The 16,858-nt window shown below is 43.1% G+C and overlaps 1 protein-coding gene across 9 annotated transcripts in view; it reads left to right on the top strand.

The window, feature by feature from the left end:
- The window catches only part of atl2 (atlastin GTPase 2), a 118,454-nt gene extending 102,182 nt beyond the window's left edge, over positions 1 to 16,272 (top strand). For 7 of the 9 annotated variants that reach the window (XM_085981902.1, XM_085981896.1, XM_085981901.1 and 4 more), the window contains 2 exons: positions 2,436 to 2,867; positions 15,033 to 16,272. In XM_085981902.1, the coding sequence (XP_085838028.1) occupies positions 2,436 to 2,867; positions 15,033 to 15,152 (552 nt within the window). In that variant the 3' untranslated portion in view covers positions 15,153 to 16,272. Of the gene's footprint in view, positions 1 to 2,435; positions 2,868 to 14,221; positions 14,237 to 14,368 lie in introns of all 9 variants that reach the window. The other 2 variants (XR_015077574.1, XM_085981897.1) reach the window with 2 other exon arrangements.
- The last annotated feature ends 586 nt before the right edge of the window (positions 16,273 to 16,858 follow it).

Genomic DNA, 16,858 nt, shown 5'->3' with positions numbered 1-16,858 from the left:
TCCACGCGTAAAAACCGGAGGCCTTTACACTCTGGCAGCTCTTGGGGGGGGGGGGGGGGAGAATTTCAGCGCGCACGCGCTGCATCACAAGTCGCAAGCGTTCTGCCTCTTAACCCCTTGGGTCAGAGGACAGGAAATGCCGGTTTTCAGCGCATGCGCTGTGCATGCTGAAAACCGGCAATTCCTCCGGGCACACACGCGAGTACCCCGTCCGTACTCACGCGTTGTGACAGGAATTACTGGGCCAACAAAAAAATAATCAAGAGACTGAGGCGATCCCTGAAATATGTAAAATTTAGGCAGAATAATTTGAAATTTCCAATATAAACAACCATACTATACTTTATGTATCAGAGGGATCCCTATATATAATTGGCTGCTCTGAGTTCTGCATAGAGAAATGGTTTCTTTATAGAATCACTATGATACAGCACAGAAGGAGGCCATTTGGCCCAACATGCCTGTGCCAGCTCTTTGAAAGAGCTCTCCAATTAGTCCTACTCCCTGCTCTTCCCTGTCTCCCTGCAAATTTTTCATTTTTTAAGTAGTCATCCAGTTCCCTTTAGAAAGTTATTAAATCTGCTTCCACCAACCTTTCAGGCAGTGCATTCCAGATCATCATAACTCGCTGCATAATTTTTTTTTCTCAAGTTACCTTTCATTCTTTTTCCAATATCTTAAATCTGTGTCCTCTGGTTACCAACCCTTCTGCCACTGGAAATGGTTCCTTATTTACTCTTATCAAGCTGTCATAATTTTGAACATCTCTCTCAAATCTCCTCTTAACCTTCTCTGCTCTAAGGAGAACAACCTTTCTCTAGTCTTCCACGTGCCTGAAGTCTTTCATCTTTGGTACCATTCTGGTAAACCTCCTCTGTACCCTTTCTAAGCACTGAAGTGTGGTGCCCAGAATTGTCCACAATACTCCAGCTGAGGCCTAACCAGTGATTTATAAAGTTCTAGCATGACCGCTTTGCACTTATATTTTGTCCCTCTATTTATAAACCCATATGCCTTTTTTAACCACCATATCAACTTGACCCTTTTATTTCCCTTATTGAAAACCTTAGGTAGCAGGACTAATTCCTGGTGCTTTGTGATGCCAATGAGATGGGTATGAATGTGGATTATTGTCATGCTCTGAAAACTCACCTGGTTTTGAGTCTAGAGGATGCCCAAAACACTTACGATGTATAAGTTTCTTAAATTTAATCTTGTCAAAATAACTAATGAACACTGAAGATACCATTAGAGAACAGGAAGATGAGCATGTGAATCATTGAAGGGGGTCAAATACTGAATGTACAGCATCTGAAGTCCTTTTCATTGGAGCTATTTTATAAGCTGATAAAATAGCAAGTTAAATAAAAGTAACTTTAAAAGCATTTCAAACTTGTGGACGAAGATGTTACCAAGTACGTGGGTGGGGGGGGGGAAATGGATAGATTCCTGACTGTCCATGAATAGGGTTTTACATGTTTTCCATTGAAGCAAGAGATTAAAACTGATCAGAGCATGCCCAGAATAGGGACCTGAACTGTGGGAGAAAATGGATGGACTTTGCACGTATCTTCCACACTTAAAAGGGGAGTAATCTCTTTCCACTCAGCAGTCAGCACGCAGCAACAGATTGTTATAGCCTTTTATTTATTTGGTATGTTCCCTAACCCAGTGGTTCTCAATTTTTTGGTTGAAGGATCCCTCTTCAAATGGATTAGTAACCACTGACTGCCCGTGCCCCCCACCCCTTCCTCAAATCTAAATTATTGTTGGCCTCCTATATTGATACTGTACCAGGATCTTCTGACAATGAATTGCAATATAGCTATGGTGACATTTACAAAACTGGAATCCTGGCTGGTAGTCAGGACGGGGTCTTTGTTTACAGATGGTCGGTTCTTCTCCGGACAGCTGGCCCTGCGCTTTTCCACCTCAGATTCCTGTTGCTGGCGGTGGCATTGTGGTCGCTGCTGGCCTGCAGTCTTTTTCCCTCCCTCCTCCTCCTCTTCCTGCAAAGCAGTCGCTACTGCCGCTGCCATGGTAAGCATTCACTGCCCCGTTCAGCAGCACCCAGCCTCTCCACACCGGCTTGCTCCCCATCACCGATTGTTTGTTTTTTTCACGGACCCCCTGGAAAGTCTCTCTGGACCCCAATTTTAGAACCACTGACCTATCCTAAAATAAATATACTGTACCCACCTTCGCTGGAGGTCAGTAAATGTATTTGTATTTTAAAAAGAAAAAATTCAGCAGGACTGATATTGAAGAGTTCTTTGTATGTCAGCCAAGAATTTTCAGGTAGGTGTAGGTATGGTGCATTCCACTTAAAATAGTGTGGAGAAAATGCTTGCCTTCATCTTGTAACTGTAGAATAAAGGCACGATACAGTGCTTAGAAATAGCATTGTAAGAAGTATAAATGTGTTTTTGTTGCAGTTCTGTGGGGGAGATAAGCCTTACATAGCGCCAGCAGATCTGCAGCAACAGCACCTGACCTTGAAAGAGTCTTCTATCAAGCAGTTTCGCTCTGTCAAGAAAATGGGTGGGGAAGAGTTCTGTCAGCGCTATCAAGAGCAGCTCGAGCAAGAAATGGATGCGAACTACGCAAACTTTGTAAAGCACAATGACAGCAAAAATATTTTTTATGCTGCCCGCACACCTGCCACACTTTTTGCTGTGATGTTTACCATGTACATAATCTCAGGAGTGACTGGATTCATTGGTTTGAACTCAATAGCTTCTTTATGCAATCTCGTGATGGGACTGGCTCTAATATCCCTCTGCACCTGGGCTTACACTAAGTATTCTGGTGAATTCAGAGAATTTGGAACAATCATTGATCAAGTGGCTGAAACTATATGGGAACAGGTTAGTACCCTTCTCCTTCCCTCCCCCACCCCCTTTTTATTGCCACTAAGGTATGTTCAGTTTAATGTAGGAAATTGTCTTTACTCCATTTTAAATGCTAATTTATAGATAGTTGTTTATCGTATGAGGTGTTGACTTTTAAAGTGGAATTTAATACTGTATGATTACAGTCTTAGCTGCTGAGCAGTTTACACAGTGTGCTTCATGATCTTCAATGTGCTGCTGAATAAGACGTTTACTTTAATTCTTCAACCCCTATTTAATATCCCATCATGGTGCTGCTTCTGTTCCTATACTTCTGTCCGGCAAAACTAAATGAAAGTGGAAAAAAATTCCCGAATTACAGTTGACCAGATTTAACAGATGAACTTGAGGATAAACTTTTTTTTAATTTGATTTTAATCAAGTAATCGCCTGCCCATCTTCCACTGCCATGTTGTTTAATGAAATACAAAATTGCAGCTTAGAGGGGTCCATAGTGTTTGTGACTTGTTCCTGAAAGTTCCTCTCTTCTCCCCCACCCCAGGGCTGGGATGTTGGTTTGTTCCCTCTCCATGTCCACTGGGTTACCGATCTGAGTCGTGCCAGTGTGCTATTAAGAAAGACTTAGATTTATATAGGACATCCCAAAGTGCTTTACAGCCAATTGAGTACTTTTGTAGTGAGGTCACTTGTAATCACAGAATCACAGAAACCCCACAGTGCAGATAGAGGCCATTTCGGCCCATCGAGCCTGCACCGACACATATCCCACCCGATCCCTGTAACCCCTACACCAACACATATCCCACCCTATCCCCGTAACCCCACGTATTTAATCCCCCTAACACTAAGGGTCAATTTATCATAGCCAATCAACCTAACCCGCACATCTTTGGACTGTGGGAGGAAACCGGAGCACCCGGAGAAAACCCACGCAAACACGGGGAGAATGTGCAAACTCCACACAGACAGTCGCCCCAGGCCGGATTCGAACCCGGGTCTCTGGCGCTGTGAGGCAACAGTGCTAACCACTATGCCACCGTGCTGCCCTATATAGGAAACATGGCAACCAATTTGCACACAGCAAAGTCCCACAAACAGCAATATAACAACGACCAATTACCTGTTTTAGTAATGTTAGTTGAGGGATAAATAATGGCCAGGACACTGAACTCTCCTGCTTTTCTTTGAAATAATGCCATGGGATCTCTCTTATGCCCACCTGAGGGCAGACTGGGCCTCAGCTTAGGTCTCATCCAGAAGCCAGCACCTCAGACAGTACAGCTCTCCGAGTACTGCACTGGAGTGTCAGCCTGGATTGTGGGCTCATGTTGCTGGAGTGGGTCTTAAACCCACAACCTTCTGACTCAGGTGGGAGTGCAACCAACTGAGCGACAGCTGCCATACTCTTCCTCATCTGTACTGCTTACTACTGGAGAGTGATCTGGGTAAACCAAATTAAACTTTGGGGGCAGGAAACTAGAGTTCAGTGGCTTATTTGTTCTGGTCAGCCTATTGATCACTATTTGGAGCCTCGCAAGCTTAACTGAAATTTCTCTAACGGAATTGGTCCAAATTTGTTAGCTGTGTGTCATTCTAAGAATAAAACACAAGTAGAATTTTTAATGCAGCATTTGCATTAATTAAAACTGCCCTGCTTCAGGTAAAACCTTGCTTCATGCTGTTTTTGTGATGGATATAATTGGGATACTTTTGGCCTTGATGTAGCTGATTTTTCAAAAACAGATGCTAGGGAAAAAAAAAATTTGTTCCTTGTTTATCCTCCCTGTTGTGAGGCTCCAATCTGAAATATAGATGCTCTGAATAAAAGCAGGAGCCCCTCATTTGAAGCAAGCAATGCAAGATTAACTGCACAGCATTCAGTTAATTTGCACGCAAAAGAAATTGGACTGAGCAGCATAGATGAGGGAGGGATTGAAAGACATGAGGCAGCATAGAAACATAGAAGATAGGAGCAGGAGTAGGCCATTCGGCCCCTCGAGCCTGCTCCGCCATTCAATTCGATCATGGCTGATCATCCAAATTCAGTACCCGGCCCCTGCTTTCTCCCCATACCCCTTGATCCCTTTAGCCTTAAATATATCCAACTCCTCCTTGAATATATTTAATGAATTGGCCTCCACTGCCTTCTGTGGTAGAGAGTTCCACAGGTTCACCACTCTCTGGGTGAAGAAATTCCTCCTCATTTCTGTCCTAAATGGCCTACCCTTTATCCTTAGACTGTGTCCCCTGGTTCTGGACTCCCCGACCATCGGGAACATCCTTCCTGCATCTAGTCTGTCCAGTCCTGTAAGAATTTTATAAGTTTCAATGAGATCACCTCTCATTCATCTAAACTCCAGTGAGTACAAGCCCAATCTCTCATACGTCATTCCTGCCATCCCAGGTATCAACCTGGTGAATCTTCGCTGAACTCCTTCCATGGCAAGAACATCCTTCCTCAGATAAGGCGACCAAAACTGCACACAATACTCAAGATGTGGCCTCACCAAGGCCCTGTACAACTGCAGCAAGATATCCTGTAAGATTAGGATCACAGGCTCAAACAGATTACCCAACAGGGCTTTAGAAGTTGTAAGGCTTTTATTAAAGAGCTACAGTTTTAAAGCATAATCAGATATTACGTATGGTTTAAGCCGAGTATAATAGACATACAACCCGTGACAGTAGGAGCGATCTACGACTCCCGAATCGGAATGCCACGACCAGATGGACGGGGAGGTAGTACGGTGGTCTCGGATTGGGTGGATTCCTGCAGTCTGCTGCAGCGGTCACTTCCGTTGGGTCATCTCTCAAGCTGCTGGAGGTGTGAGGCCGTCGGCCACCTCAGAGGCTAAACTTGACCAAGGTGTTAGGCCGTAGCCACCTTGGGGAAGCCTTCGCCCCTGATTTCCTCTCTCGGTCGTCTATATTTAGTTATTTTGGTGGGCTGGTAATCACCTGGTGTCAATCATTTGATCCCCCATCCTATTGTCCAATTGTGAAGCGGGAAGGCATCCCTCGCTGTCCCTTTCTGCATGACTGACAAGGCCTCCCTCTTATCTTTCTGAGGAATGTTTTGTCAAGTTTCTTCAACGGCATTTTATGGCTTTGTGGCTCCTTGTTATCTAGCCGGTGCTATCCTCCCTGTTTCCTTGCCTTTTACAATTCTCTTATCACTTCTATTTGTCTTGATGCTTGATATTCGACCCTGCTGGCATTTATGCTATCTTTTTCTGCTTGCCTGTTGTCAGTCTCTGTTCTAAGAATTAAAACCCATCTTTAAATCTAACAGCTATTTCTTACAATCCTTGTTCCTGTACTCAAACCCTCTTGCTACGAAGGTCAACATACCATTTGCCTTCTTAACCGCCTGCTGCACCTGCATGCTTACCTTCAGCGACTGGTGCACAAGGACACCCAGGTCTTGTTGCACTTCCCCTTCTCCCAACCTATTGCCATTTAGATAATCTGCCTTCCTGTTTTTGCCACCAAAGTGGACAACCTCACACTTATCCACGTTATATTGCATCTGCCATGTTTCTGGCCAATCACCCAACATGTCCAAATCATCCTGGAGTTTCTCGACATCCTCCTCGCAGCACACACGCCCACCCAGCTTTGTCGTCTGCAAATTTGGAGATATTACATCTAGTTCCCTTGTGTTGTGTCTGTGTGTTGATAGAGACACTGAAGACAGGAGTTGGTTTGATAGGTGTTTACTAAACAAAGTCTGGAGGGGAACTAACGGATACAACACAATACTCGGGCTTATATAGCCGAGTGGCCATTACCAGCATTACAGTACACATGGGGCTCTTAAAGGCACATACACTACAATTCTTCCCCTTTTAGCTAACCAGTACATAATATTTTAAGTAATTATTAAGTACATGTTACAAGAAAAATAATCTATACATTGCTGCAGTTAATTAATTATAAGTCAGTCTCTCTCGAGGCTTCCTGACTCGGTCCGGATAACGCCTCGGTGGTGTAGTAGTTTCTGGTGGTGTAGTAGGTTCTTTTGGCAAGGCTGATTCGGCTTGAATGCCAGTGTCGTGTTCATCGGGTTCCAGTATCACTGGATCGGAGGTAGATATGGGTATCTCTGCTTCATCATTAGGCGTATAGAGTTGTGGTGTAGGTTGTCCCTTTTCGGATGACTCTATGATCTGGTCAGCATGGCGCCTTATTATGCTTTCTCCGATGTCCACGGTATACATCAGCGGTCCTAGTCGTGTGCAGATAGTTCCAGGGTGCCATTTCTCGGTACGGCTAAAACTTGTTGACCTATCTGGAAGGTTCTAGTTGGCCTTTCATTCATGCCTTGAAATTGCCGGTTCTCCACGTCCCTTCTGATGTTGGGCTTGATCAAATCCAGCCGGCATCTTAGGCTTCTATTGAAGAACATCATGGCGGGAGTTTGGTTTGTAACCATATGTGTTGCATTCCTGTATGCGAACAAGAAGTTATCCACCTTGTGCTGAAGTTTTATGTCTTCATTACCCATGGCCTTTATGGCCTTCTTGAAGATCTGGACAAACCTTTCAGCCAATCCATTTGTGGCGGGATGGTATGGGGCGGACGTGTAGTGCTTAACCCCATTGTTTTTTAAGAACTTCCTGAATTCTTCGGACACAAATTGCGGTCCATTATCAGAACAGATCTGTTCCGGCAGCCCATTCCTGGCAAATATGGTCCTTAATACTGTGGTTTTTTCCGTGGTGGTGGAGGACATCTTTATTACCTCCGGCCACTTGGAGTGTGCATCAACCGCGATTAAGAACATTGAGTCCATAAATGGACCAGCAAAGTCGATGTGTACCCTTTGCCAGGGAGATGAGGGCCACTCCCATGGATGTAGAGGGGCTTGGGGTAGAGCGTTTGGACCTTCTGGCATCCTAGGCAGCTCTTGGTCACTTCTTCGATGTCTCCATCGATACCTGGCCACCATACAAATGCTCTGGCTAGGTTCTTCATTTTCACTCCACCCAGATGCCCCTCGTGAAGCTCCTTTAGCACTTTATCCTGGAGTTTGGGTGGAATCACCACTCTGGATCCACACATCAAGGTTCCTCGGCACACTGACAGCTGTTCTCCTCCTCTTTGCGAGAATGCTGGCAACAGTCGTTCGCCATGTGCTGGCCATCCCTTCACCGTTAAGTCGTAGACTCGTGAGAGTCGGGTCATTTCTCGTTTCCTTTTCAATGGCAGAATTTGTTACTGGTAGACATTCCACTATGGTTGAGTGGAACATCTCCACTGGGTCTACTGTAGGTGCCTCTTCTACCGTTGGCAACGGTAGGCGCGATAAACCGTCAGCATTCCCATGCTGTTTTGATCCTTTGTATTCTATGTTGTATTGGTGTGCCCCTAATAAAAAAATTTAAAAAAAGGGACCACCTCTGTAGCCTTTGCGCTGTCATAATGGGAACACCCTTTTTAGGGTTGAATATGGAGATGAGGGGTTGATGGCCAGTCAACAAGGTAAATTTTTGTCCGTGTAGGTAATGGTTGAATTTCTTCACTCCCCATACCAGGCGGAGTGCTTCCCTGTCGATTTGGGCATAGTTACGCTCAGCTGAGTTCAATGAGCGTGACGCAAAAGCTATCGGCCGTTCCAAGCCATCAGGGAATTTATGGGATAATACTGCTCCTATGCCGTAAGGGGATGCATCGCACGCCAGTCTGATTGGCAGTGATGGGTTGTAATGAGCCAAAACTTCCTTGGACGTGATTAAGTCTTTGCATTTATGGAAGGCACGTTTACAGTCTTCGTCATTTCCAAATTACTCCTGTTTGTAGCAGTTCATTAAGAGGGTGTAGAAGAGTTGATAAGTTCGGTAAAAATTTATGATAGTAATTTATTAATCCCAGGAACGACCTTAATTGTGAAACATTTTCAGGTGCTGGGGCTTTTATGACCACTTCAATTTTTTCAGGTGACTTATGCAACCCTTCCTTATTAATTATGTGGCCACAATATGATATTTGATTTTGGAAAAATTCGCACTTGGGGCGATTTGCTCGTAGGCCCCGTTCTCTCAGCCTAGTGAGCACCTGCTCCAAATTGGCACGGTGCTCGTTGTCGTTTTCTCCTGTTACAAGGATGTCGTCTAGGTAGCATTGAGTCCCCGGAATCCCTTGGAGGACTTGCTCCATAGCTCTTTGCCAGATAGCTGGAGCGGATGCTACTCCGAAAACCAGTCGATTGTACTGGTACAGACCTTTGTGTGTATTTATCGTGAGATTTTTTAGAGGCCTCTTCAACCTCCATCTGTAGATATGCCTGTGCCAAGTCAATTTTGGTGAAACGTTTCCCTCCGGATAGTGAGGCGAAAATATCTTCTATCCTCGGAAGAGTACCGTGTGAAGGACCGGGTTTACAGTCACCTTGAAGTCTCCACAGATGCGAATTTTTCTCTGTTCTTCAGATTTATCATTCTTCAATGCTTTCTTCATGACTGGGACGATGGGTGTTGCCCACTCGCTCCAATCTATTTTAGATAATACGCCTGCCTTTTCCAAATTCTCCAGCTCTGCCTCGACTGCTGGACGAATTGCGTATGGCACCGGTCTTGCCTTAAAAAAAACTTGGGAATTGCTGCATCTTCCACTTTTATTGAGGCAGTGATGCCTTTCAAGGTTTCTAGTTTCTCTTGAAATACTTCCTTGGCGTTGGCCAAGATGTCTTTTAATCGTTCAGGTATGACGTCATCATCATTTTTTTCCTTACTGGTCACCGTCAGTGCCTGAATGGAGTGCCAGTCTAAATGTATTTTCCTGATCCATTCACGTCCCAACAGCGGTGGACCACCATCTTGTAGAACGTATAAATACAACTTCTGTATTTCCTTGCCGTTGTATACAACAGGCACCCTTATTTTTCCTTTGGGGTATACTTTCTGCCCCGTATATGTTTTCAAGATAATGGATGTGTCTTTTAAAGGCATATGCGGAAATAGCCGCCCGTAATCCCGTTGATTTATGACGGTCAGAGCTGATCCTGTATCTAGCTCCATTTTAACTGGGGACGCTGCTATTGTGAGGGTAACCCAAATGGTCTGGTAATCTTCTTTGGCAATTACATTATGTAATTTGAGAGAGCTTAGTCTCTTGTTCCCGGAGTCGCTATCGCTCTTCTGGTCTTCGGAGCTACTGTCCGTCATCATTTGTACCTTTGTGCTTTTTCTTATTGATTTTTTTTCCTGTTAGTGGATTTTTTGTTTCCAGATCGGCATACACGTGTAATGTGTCCCATCTTTCCACATTGCCTGCATGCTTTGTCCTTGAACCAGCAGTCCCTCTGGTCATGGGTGGATCTGCCGCAGCGATAACATCTCTCGAAACCCCGTGTCATTTCATGGGTGCCGAAGTCCTGTGGCTTTTGCTGTATCTCTGCAGCTCCTCTTGCACTGAAAGCCTTGTCCAGTGTTAAATCTTTCTCAGAAAGTAGCCTTTTTTGTGTTCCTACACTTAAGAGACCGCAGACGAATTTGTCTCGTAGAGAATCTGCCAGTCCTGCCTCGAATTGGCAGTGTAGGGTATCAACAATCTCCTTAAAATTCTTGTCCATCGGTTCAGCTAGAGTGATTAAGTTTCGTAACCGCTTGTATGTCTTTACGCCCATTAGATTTAGAAGTACTGAAGCGCTTTTTTCATCTTCTATTCCATTTGCGGTGCAATATACCTCCACTCTTTCCACATATGTGGTCCAATTCTCTATCTCGTTATCAAAAGCATCAATATTGCCAGAATTAGGCATCTTAGAAAAGATATGGCGCTTCCCGCGCTTTGCTTTTTTCTGCAGAAAAGATATGGCGCTTCCCGCGCTTTCCCGCTATTGCTGCCGATGACGACGTTGTTTCCCGCGGTTTCCGTTCTTATTTATTTATTTATTTATTTACAGTTGGAGACTCGTTCCCGCCGGACACACTCTAGGTCTGAACGCCGACCTGCTTGCAGCGCCGGCCGTCTCCCGAGTGCTCCCTCCCCGTCTGTTACTGCTTGCCTCCGCTTTCGCTGCTTGGCCCAGCTGTACAGCCAGCCGCTGGAGCCCCAGCCTGACGCCCAGGAAGGATTACCGCAGTACCTGCCACCAGCTTCTTTCACTTCTTGATTCTTCTGGACGCCAGAGGAATCGATGTCCTTGAGGTGCTGCCGAATTGTAGCTAAGTCCGTTTCCACTTCATCGCCACTGTTGTGTCTGTGTGTTGATAGAGACACTGAAGACAGGAGTTGGTTTGATAGGTGTTTACTAAACAAAGTCTGGAGGGGAACTAACGGATACAACACAATACTCGGGCTTATATAGCCGAGTGGCCATTACCGGCATTACAGTACACATGGGCTCTTAAAGGCACATACACTACACCTTGTCTAGATCATTAATATATATTGCGAATAGCTGGGGTCCAAGGACCGATCCCTGTGGTACCCCACTAGTCACTGCCTGCCACTCGGAAAAAGACCCATTTATTCCAACACTTTGCTTTATGTCTGCCAACCAGTTCTCTATCCAAGTCAATACCTTGCCCCCAATCCCATGTGCCTTAACTTTACACGCTAATCTCTTATGCAGGATCTTATCAAAGGCCTTCTGAAAGTCCAAATACACCACATCCACTGGTTCTCCCTTACCTATTTTACCAGTTACATCCTCAAAAAATTCCAGTAGATTAGTCAAGCACAATTTACCTTTTGTGAATCCATGTTGACTTTGTCCGATCCTGTCACTGTTTTCCAAGTGCTCTGCTATTACATCCTTTATAATGGACTCTAGCATTTTCCCCACTACCGATGTCAGGCTCACCGGTCTGTAATTCCCCGTTTTCTCTCTACCACCTTTTTTGAATAGTGGGGTAACATTAGCTACCCTCCAATCCATGGGTACTGTTCCAGATTCCATCGAATGTTGGAAGATGATCAGCAATGCATCTACTATTTCTAGGGCCACTTCCTTAAGTACCCTAGGATGTAGATTATCAGGCCCTGGGGATTTATCGGCCTTCAATCCCATCAATTTCCCTAACACCATTTCCCTACAAATACTGATTTCTTTCAGTTCCTCCCTTTCATCAGACCCTATGTTCCCCGGCATCTCTGGGAGGCTTTGTGTCCTCCTTTGTGAAGACAGAACCAAAATATGTATTTAGTTGGTCTGCCATTTCTTTGTTCCCCATTATAAATTCCCCTGATTCTGACTGCAAGGGACCTATGCTTGACTTCACCAATCTTTTTCTCTTCACATATCTATAAAAGCTTTTACAGTCAGTTTTTATGTTCCCTGAAAGCTTACTCTCATATTCTATTTTCCCCTTCTTAATTAATCCCTTTGTCCTCCTTTGTTGAATCGTAAATTGCTCCCAATCCTCAGGTTTGCTGCTTTTTCTGGCCAATTTATGTGTCCTCTCCTTGGATTTTATGCTATCCCTAATTTCCCTTGTTAACCACGGTTGAGTCACCTTTTTTGTTTTTTTTATGCCAAACTGGGATTAACAAATTCTGTCGTTCATCCATGCGGTCTTTGAATGTTTGCCATTGCCTATCCACCATCAACCCTTTGAGTGACATTCCTCGATCAATCCTACCCAACTCGCGCCTCAGACCATCGTAGTTTCCTTTATTTAAATTTAGGACCCTAGTCTCTGAGTCAACTACTTCATTCTCCATCTTAATGAAGAATTCGATCATATTATGATCGCTCTGACCCAAGGGGCCTCGTACAACAAGATCGCTAATTAATCCTTTCTCGTTACATAATACCCAGTCTAAGATGGCCTGATCTCTGGTTGGTTCCTCGACATTGGTCCAGGAAACCATCCCGTAAACACTCCAGGAATTCCTCCTCCACAGTACTGTTACTAATTTGGTTAGCCCAATCTATATGTAGATTAAAGTCACCCATGATTACTGCTGTGCCCTTATTGCACGCTTCTTTAATTTCCCTTTTAATGCCATCCCCAACCTCCGCCTTACTGTTTGGAGGTCTATGTACCACTCCCACTAACATTTTCTGCCCCTTGGTATTTCTCAATTCTACCCATACAGATTCCACATCAGAGCTAATACCCTTCCTTACAATTGTGTTAATCCCTTCCTTAACCAGTAATGCTACCCCACCTCCCTTTCCTTTTTGCCTATCTTTCCTGAATATCGAATACCCCTGGATGTTGAGTTCCCAGTCTTGGCCATCCTTGAGCCACGTTTCCGTAATCCCAACCAAATCCTTTTCGTTTACCTCTATTTGCGCAGCCAGTTCATCCACCTTATTATGAATGCTCCTCGCATTAAGACACAAAGCCTTCAGGCTTGTTTTTTTAACGCTCTTAGACCTATTCGAATTATTATTTACTGTGGCCATGTTTGATTTAAACCGTTGATTTCTCTGACTGCCACTTTTATGAAGTTAAGAAAGCTTACTGGTAGAGGGAGACAAACTACCAGATTTTAAAAGTGGAAAGAATTGAGTGGTCTGCTACATTGGGAGCTTCACTTATTGTGCTATGGGTGAGTAAGATGTACCGCTTATCTATGATCTGCCAAATTCCCAATCTCTGCCATGAACTCTGCAAGTGGAAATCGGGTACTTCTCCAAAGGGAAAGTGTGGCTCTGGGTTCTCTGAGGAGGTGATTTCAAAATCACATTGGTAACTTGTGAGCAGAGCACCCCCAGGATCAAGGATGTTGTAAAACAGCAGAAGAAAAGACAGCAACATTGGACTGAATTTGGGGCTAGCTGAGTGAAGACAAAACCTACAGACCAGGAGGTCCCATTTAATTCTTGACCCAACTGCTTCTGAGATCAATCTGGACTCATGGGTCAGAGAGTAGAAAAATCAGCTTTGTAGACTTGTGTTTTTATACTTTTTTAACACCTCTTTATCTGGCCTTTCCTGAAGACTTTTTGACTCACTCAATGTTGTACGCTCACGTGAGGGGATGATTGAACAAATGATAACTGCAACTGAAATAACTACGCTCCAAAATAACTCTTCAAATGGCACAAGTGGGAATGAGACGAGAGATCATAAGTTGTTAGATGATTCAGACGGTCGAGAGACGACCTGCCAGTTTGGGTGAAAGATAGGTAGTTGAGGTTGGTCCATATCTAGGACAGCTTGGGAAGGGGCTTTGGGAATCTCCACTAATCCAGTGCCCCATGTGAGCCATTTAATAATGTTGATACTTGTTCTGGGGTAAACCTCTAAATATCTACTCTGGCTGCATTATATGTTCTGGTGGCTGTTATCCTCAAAACTAGTTTGTGTTTCTTCAAATTAAGCTTTGGATCCTAGTCTTTTTATCTGTCTATACTGATCACTGCACGCTCTGACTGCCTTTTCTTTCTTTCCCTTCTTCATGCAATCCAGAGGAGTCCAAAGAAGGTGAAAACCTTGTTTTCTGGCTTATTACCACAAACAGAAACTTCGTTTAATATATTGCAGTCTTCCCAGTTGATAACTGGATTGACAAATCAAGTGCTTTGGTGATAACTAACTAACAACTCCTTGTTTTAGGTATTATGCAAGCTGTTCACGTCAGCTCGAAATAGAGTGATACATCGTTCTATTACATCAGCACTGAGACTTTCGTCAAACAACAACAACAAGAAGAAAAACTAGCTGTTGCGCTTTAATCATTTGTTCGATTTCTGGGGGAAGTGTGGACATTTACACATGCACAGTAACAAACTGGTCAGGGTCTTGCTGTGTAACACAGGCTGTAAAATGTACACGGCTAACTCGACAATGTAGGGTGCAAAACTGCTCATTTCTTTAAGTGACTGTTAAGAGGGCAAGCAGACCCACTTGAAGGAGAATTGTGGTAAATGCATCTTGATTGAGACCATTAAGTTTTTTTTATTTTAATTTTTTAAATATATAAACCATGTATTATCCATTGTATTGTATGCCAGAATAGTACAGGCTGCCATGATTTAGCATATTTTCCATTTAACATTCTTTTTCCCTTTTTAATGCACAGGGTTGAACTTAGTTTTCCATTCCATCTTTCCTCATCATTCCTTTCTGTTCAACATTCTTGTAGCTATTCTGCAGCTATTTAATGGGGAAATATTTAATGAACATGGTATTACTGTTTTCTTTTGTTAATAGCATGTTTTTGGTTACCCCATTTTAAGTCTCCCTTTCTTTCTTTTCTTTTAACATTCCCATATTACAGGTGTTGAAGCCACTGAGTGACAATTTGATGGAGGACAACATAAGACAGACTGTAGCAAACTCCATCAAAGCAGGTTTGACTGAGCAGGGCTCCCAACATACCAAATTAAAGACAAACTGACGATCCAGCTTGCCCTTGCCTGGCTGTATTGGTGTCAAGCGCTTGCTGTAGGTTACGGACTTGATGAATCAATTTAAAATTAGTCTGCGTAGATTTTGAAGTGAAAGGGCCAACTTCACTGGACACTGCCACAAAGGTCTGAAGAACGAAGAAGGAAATATTCCTGGAGATGATTTTTCAATGGGTAGGTAGATACATCACTAAACAAGATGGTTCAGGGATGTGTAACATTTGTAATTTAAATGTTACTTTTTGACATGAGAACACTAGTCGAATTTCCTTTTTAGGTCTCCTTTTGTGTTAGTGGATTTGTGTGTGAAAGGCTGGTTTGCACTGTAGTATACTGTACAGATAAATCAATGGGATCATTGAGGTAGTGATGCATCGTAAAGCTTGAAAGGAGCTGGTTCATTTTTTTGTTTTGTTTTTTGTTGATGCTTTGCTTGTATTACCAGTATTACACATTGCATGAATCCAAACTACACAGACCACTGGATTAACTTAAGAGGACAAAATTACAGTTAGATGGGGGTAATTGAAGCTTGCCTTGCCTTTTTCCTGAAAGCAGCCCTAGAACGGTTGTGTGAATTAGTGACAGTCGAACTGCTGGGAGATTTTACCATTTCACTACTGCCACTCGAGTCCATCCAATATGCTATATTTTTTTTTCCCTTTGAGGGGGAGGGGGGTAAATCCATCCAAAAAGAACTGTTGCCTGTAGCTACCAGTTAGCATTGTCTGTACAGTGCGTTTATCTTTTTTTATTTAAATTTCTATCAAATCATAGAGGTGGGGCATGTATATTAAATATAAATATATAAATACCAAATTTTGTATCAAAGTTTTTGTAGTTAATGGCAAAATCTGGTACAGTGGTAGGCTCCGTGCAGTTTATGTAAAGGAATGTTATTTGTGATTGATGTAAGCATAAGAATGCATCAAATTTTGAGGTTTTGATATATTTGTGATATTACCTGCCTTGAACACTGCAATCCCACCCCTTCTTATGGCAAAGCAATGGGAATGTTAGTCGTGGAATTCGGTTGTCTTCTGTTGCATTTTAAAGTTATTTCCTGTAATTTATTTTTCAATACATAATTAAAGTACTCTATGAAATTCCCTGCTTCTGATTATGCTTTCCTTTTTGGTGAAATGAACGAAGGAGATTAAATGACATGGGAATAATTTTTTTTAAATCAGTCATCTCCAATGAAACGTAACCAATAAAATGTATCAGTCAAGGTTGTTGTTAGCTGCATTCAAATGTAAAAGGTCTTTTTTTTTTCCCCCACCTGTGTGTACATAATTGATTGGTGGTGGGAAATATTGTAGAAGTGTCTATTAAATACAAGCTGCTTAGACACTGACCAATTTTTGGAAAACTTTTCTAATCAAGCTGCAAAAGAAAGTATTCAGGAATTTCAGTATTGTATAATGTGGCTCAGATGGAATAAAGTAATGGCATTGTTCTATTAGTAGGAAATGTTATTTTGCCCTTAATGAAACCCAACAATTGAGAGCTATGTAGTAACTAGTCTGTAATAACTGCCTGTTGGATGGGACTGTAAATGGTTTAAATCTAATCTATATTTCAAGAACTGGAACAGTTTGAACAGTCAATTGTCCCTTCAAGCAGATCACAATAGATTTGCATAATGACAGTCCTTTTTAGCTATTTCAATCTTCCAGAATACCAATCCTATTGC

This window comes from Somniosus microcephalus, chromosome 3, assembly GCF_052327205.1.
Source record: "Somniosus microcephalus isolate GS21.2 chromosome 3, FLI_Smic_1.0, whole genome shotgun sequence".
Classification (NCBI taxonomy): domain Eukaryota; kingdom Metazoa; phylum Chordata; class Chondrichthyes; order Squaliformes; family Somniosidae; genus Somniosus; species Somniosus microcephalus.
This window is presented reverse-complemented; position numbering and strand designations above follow the sequence as displayed.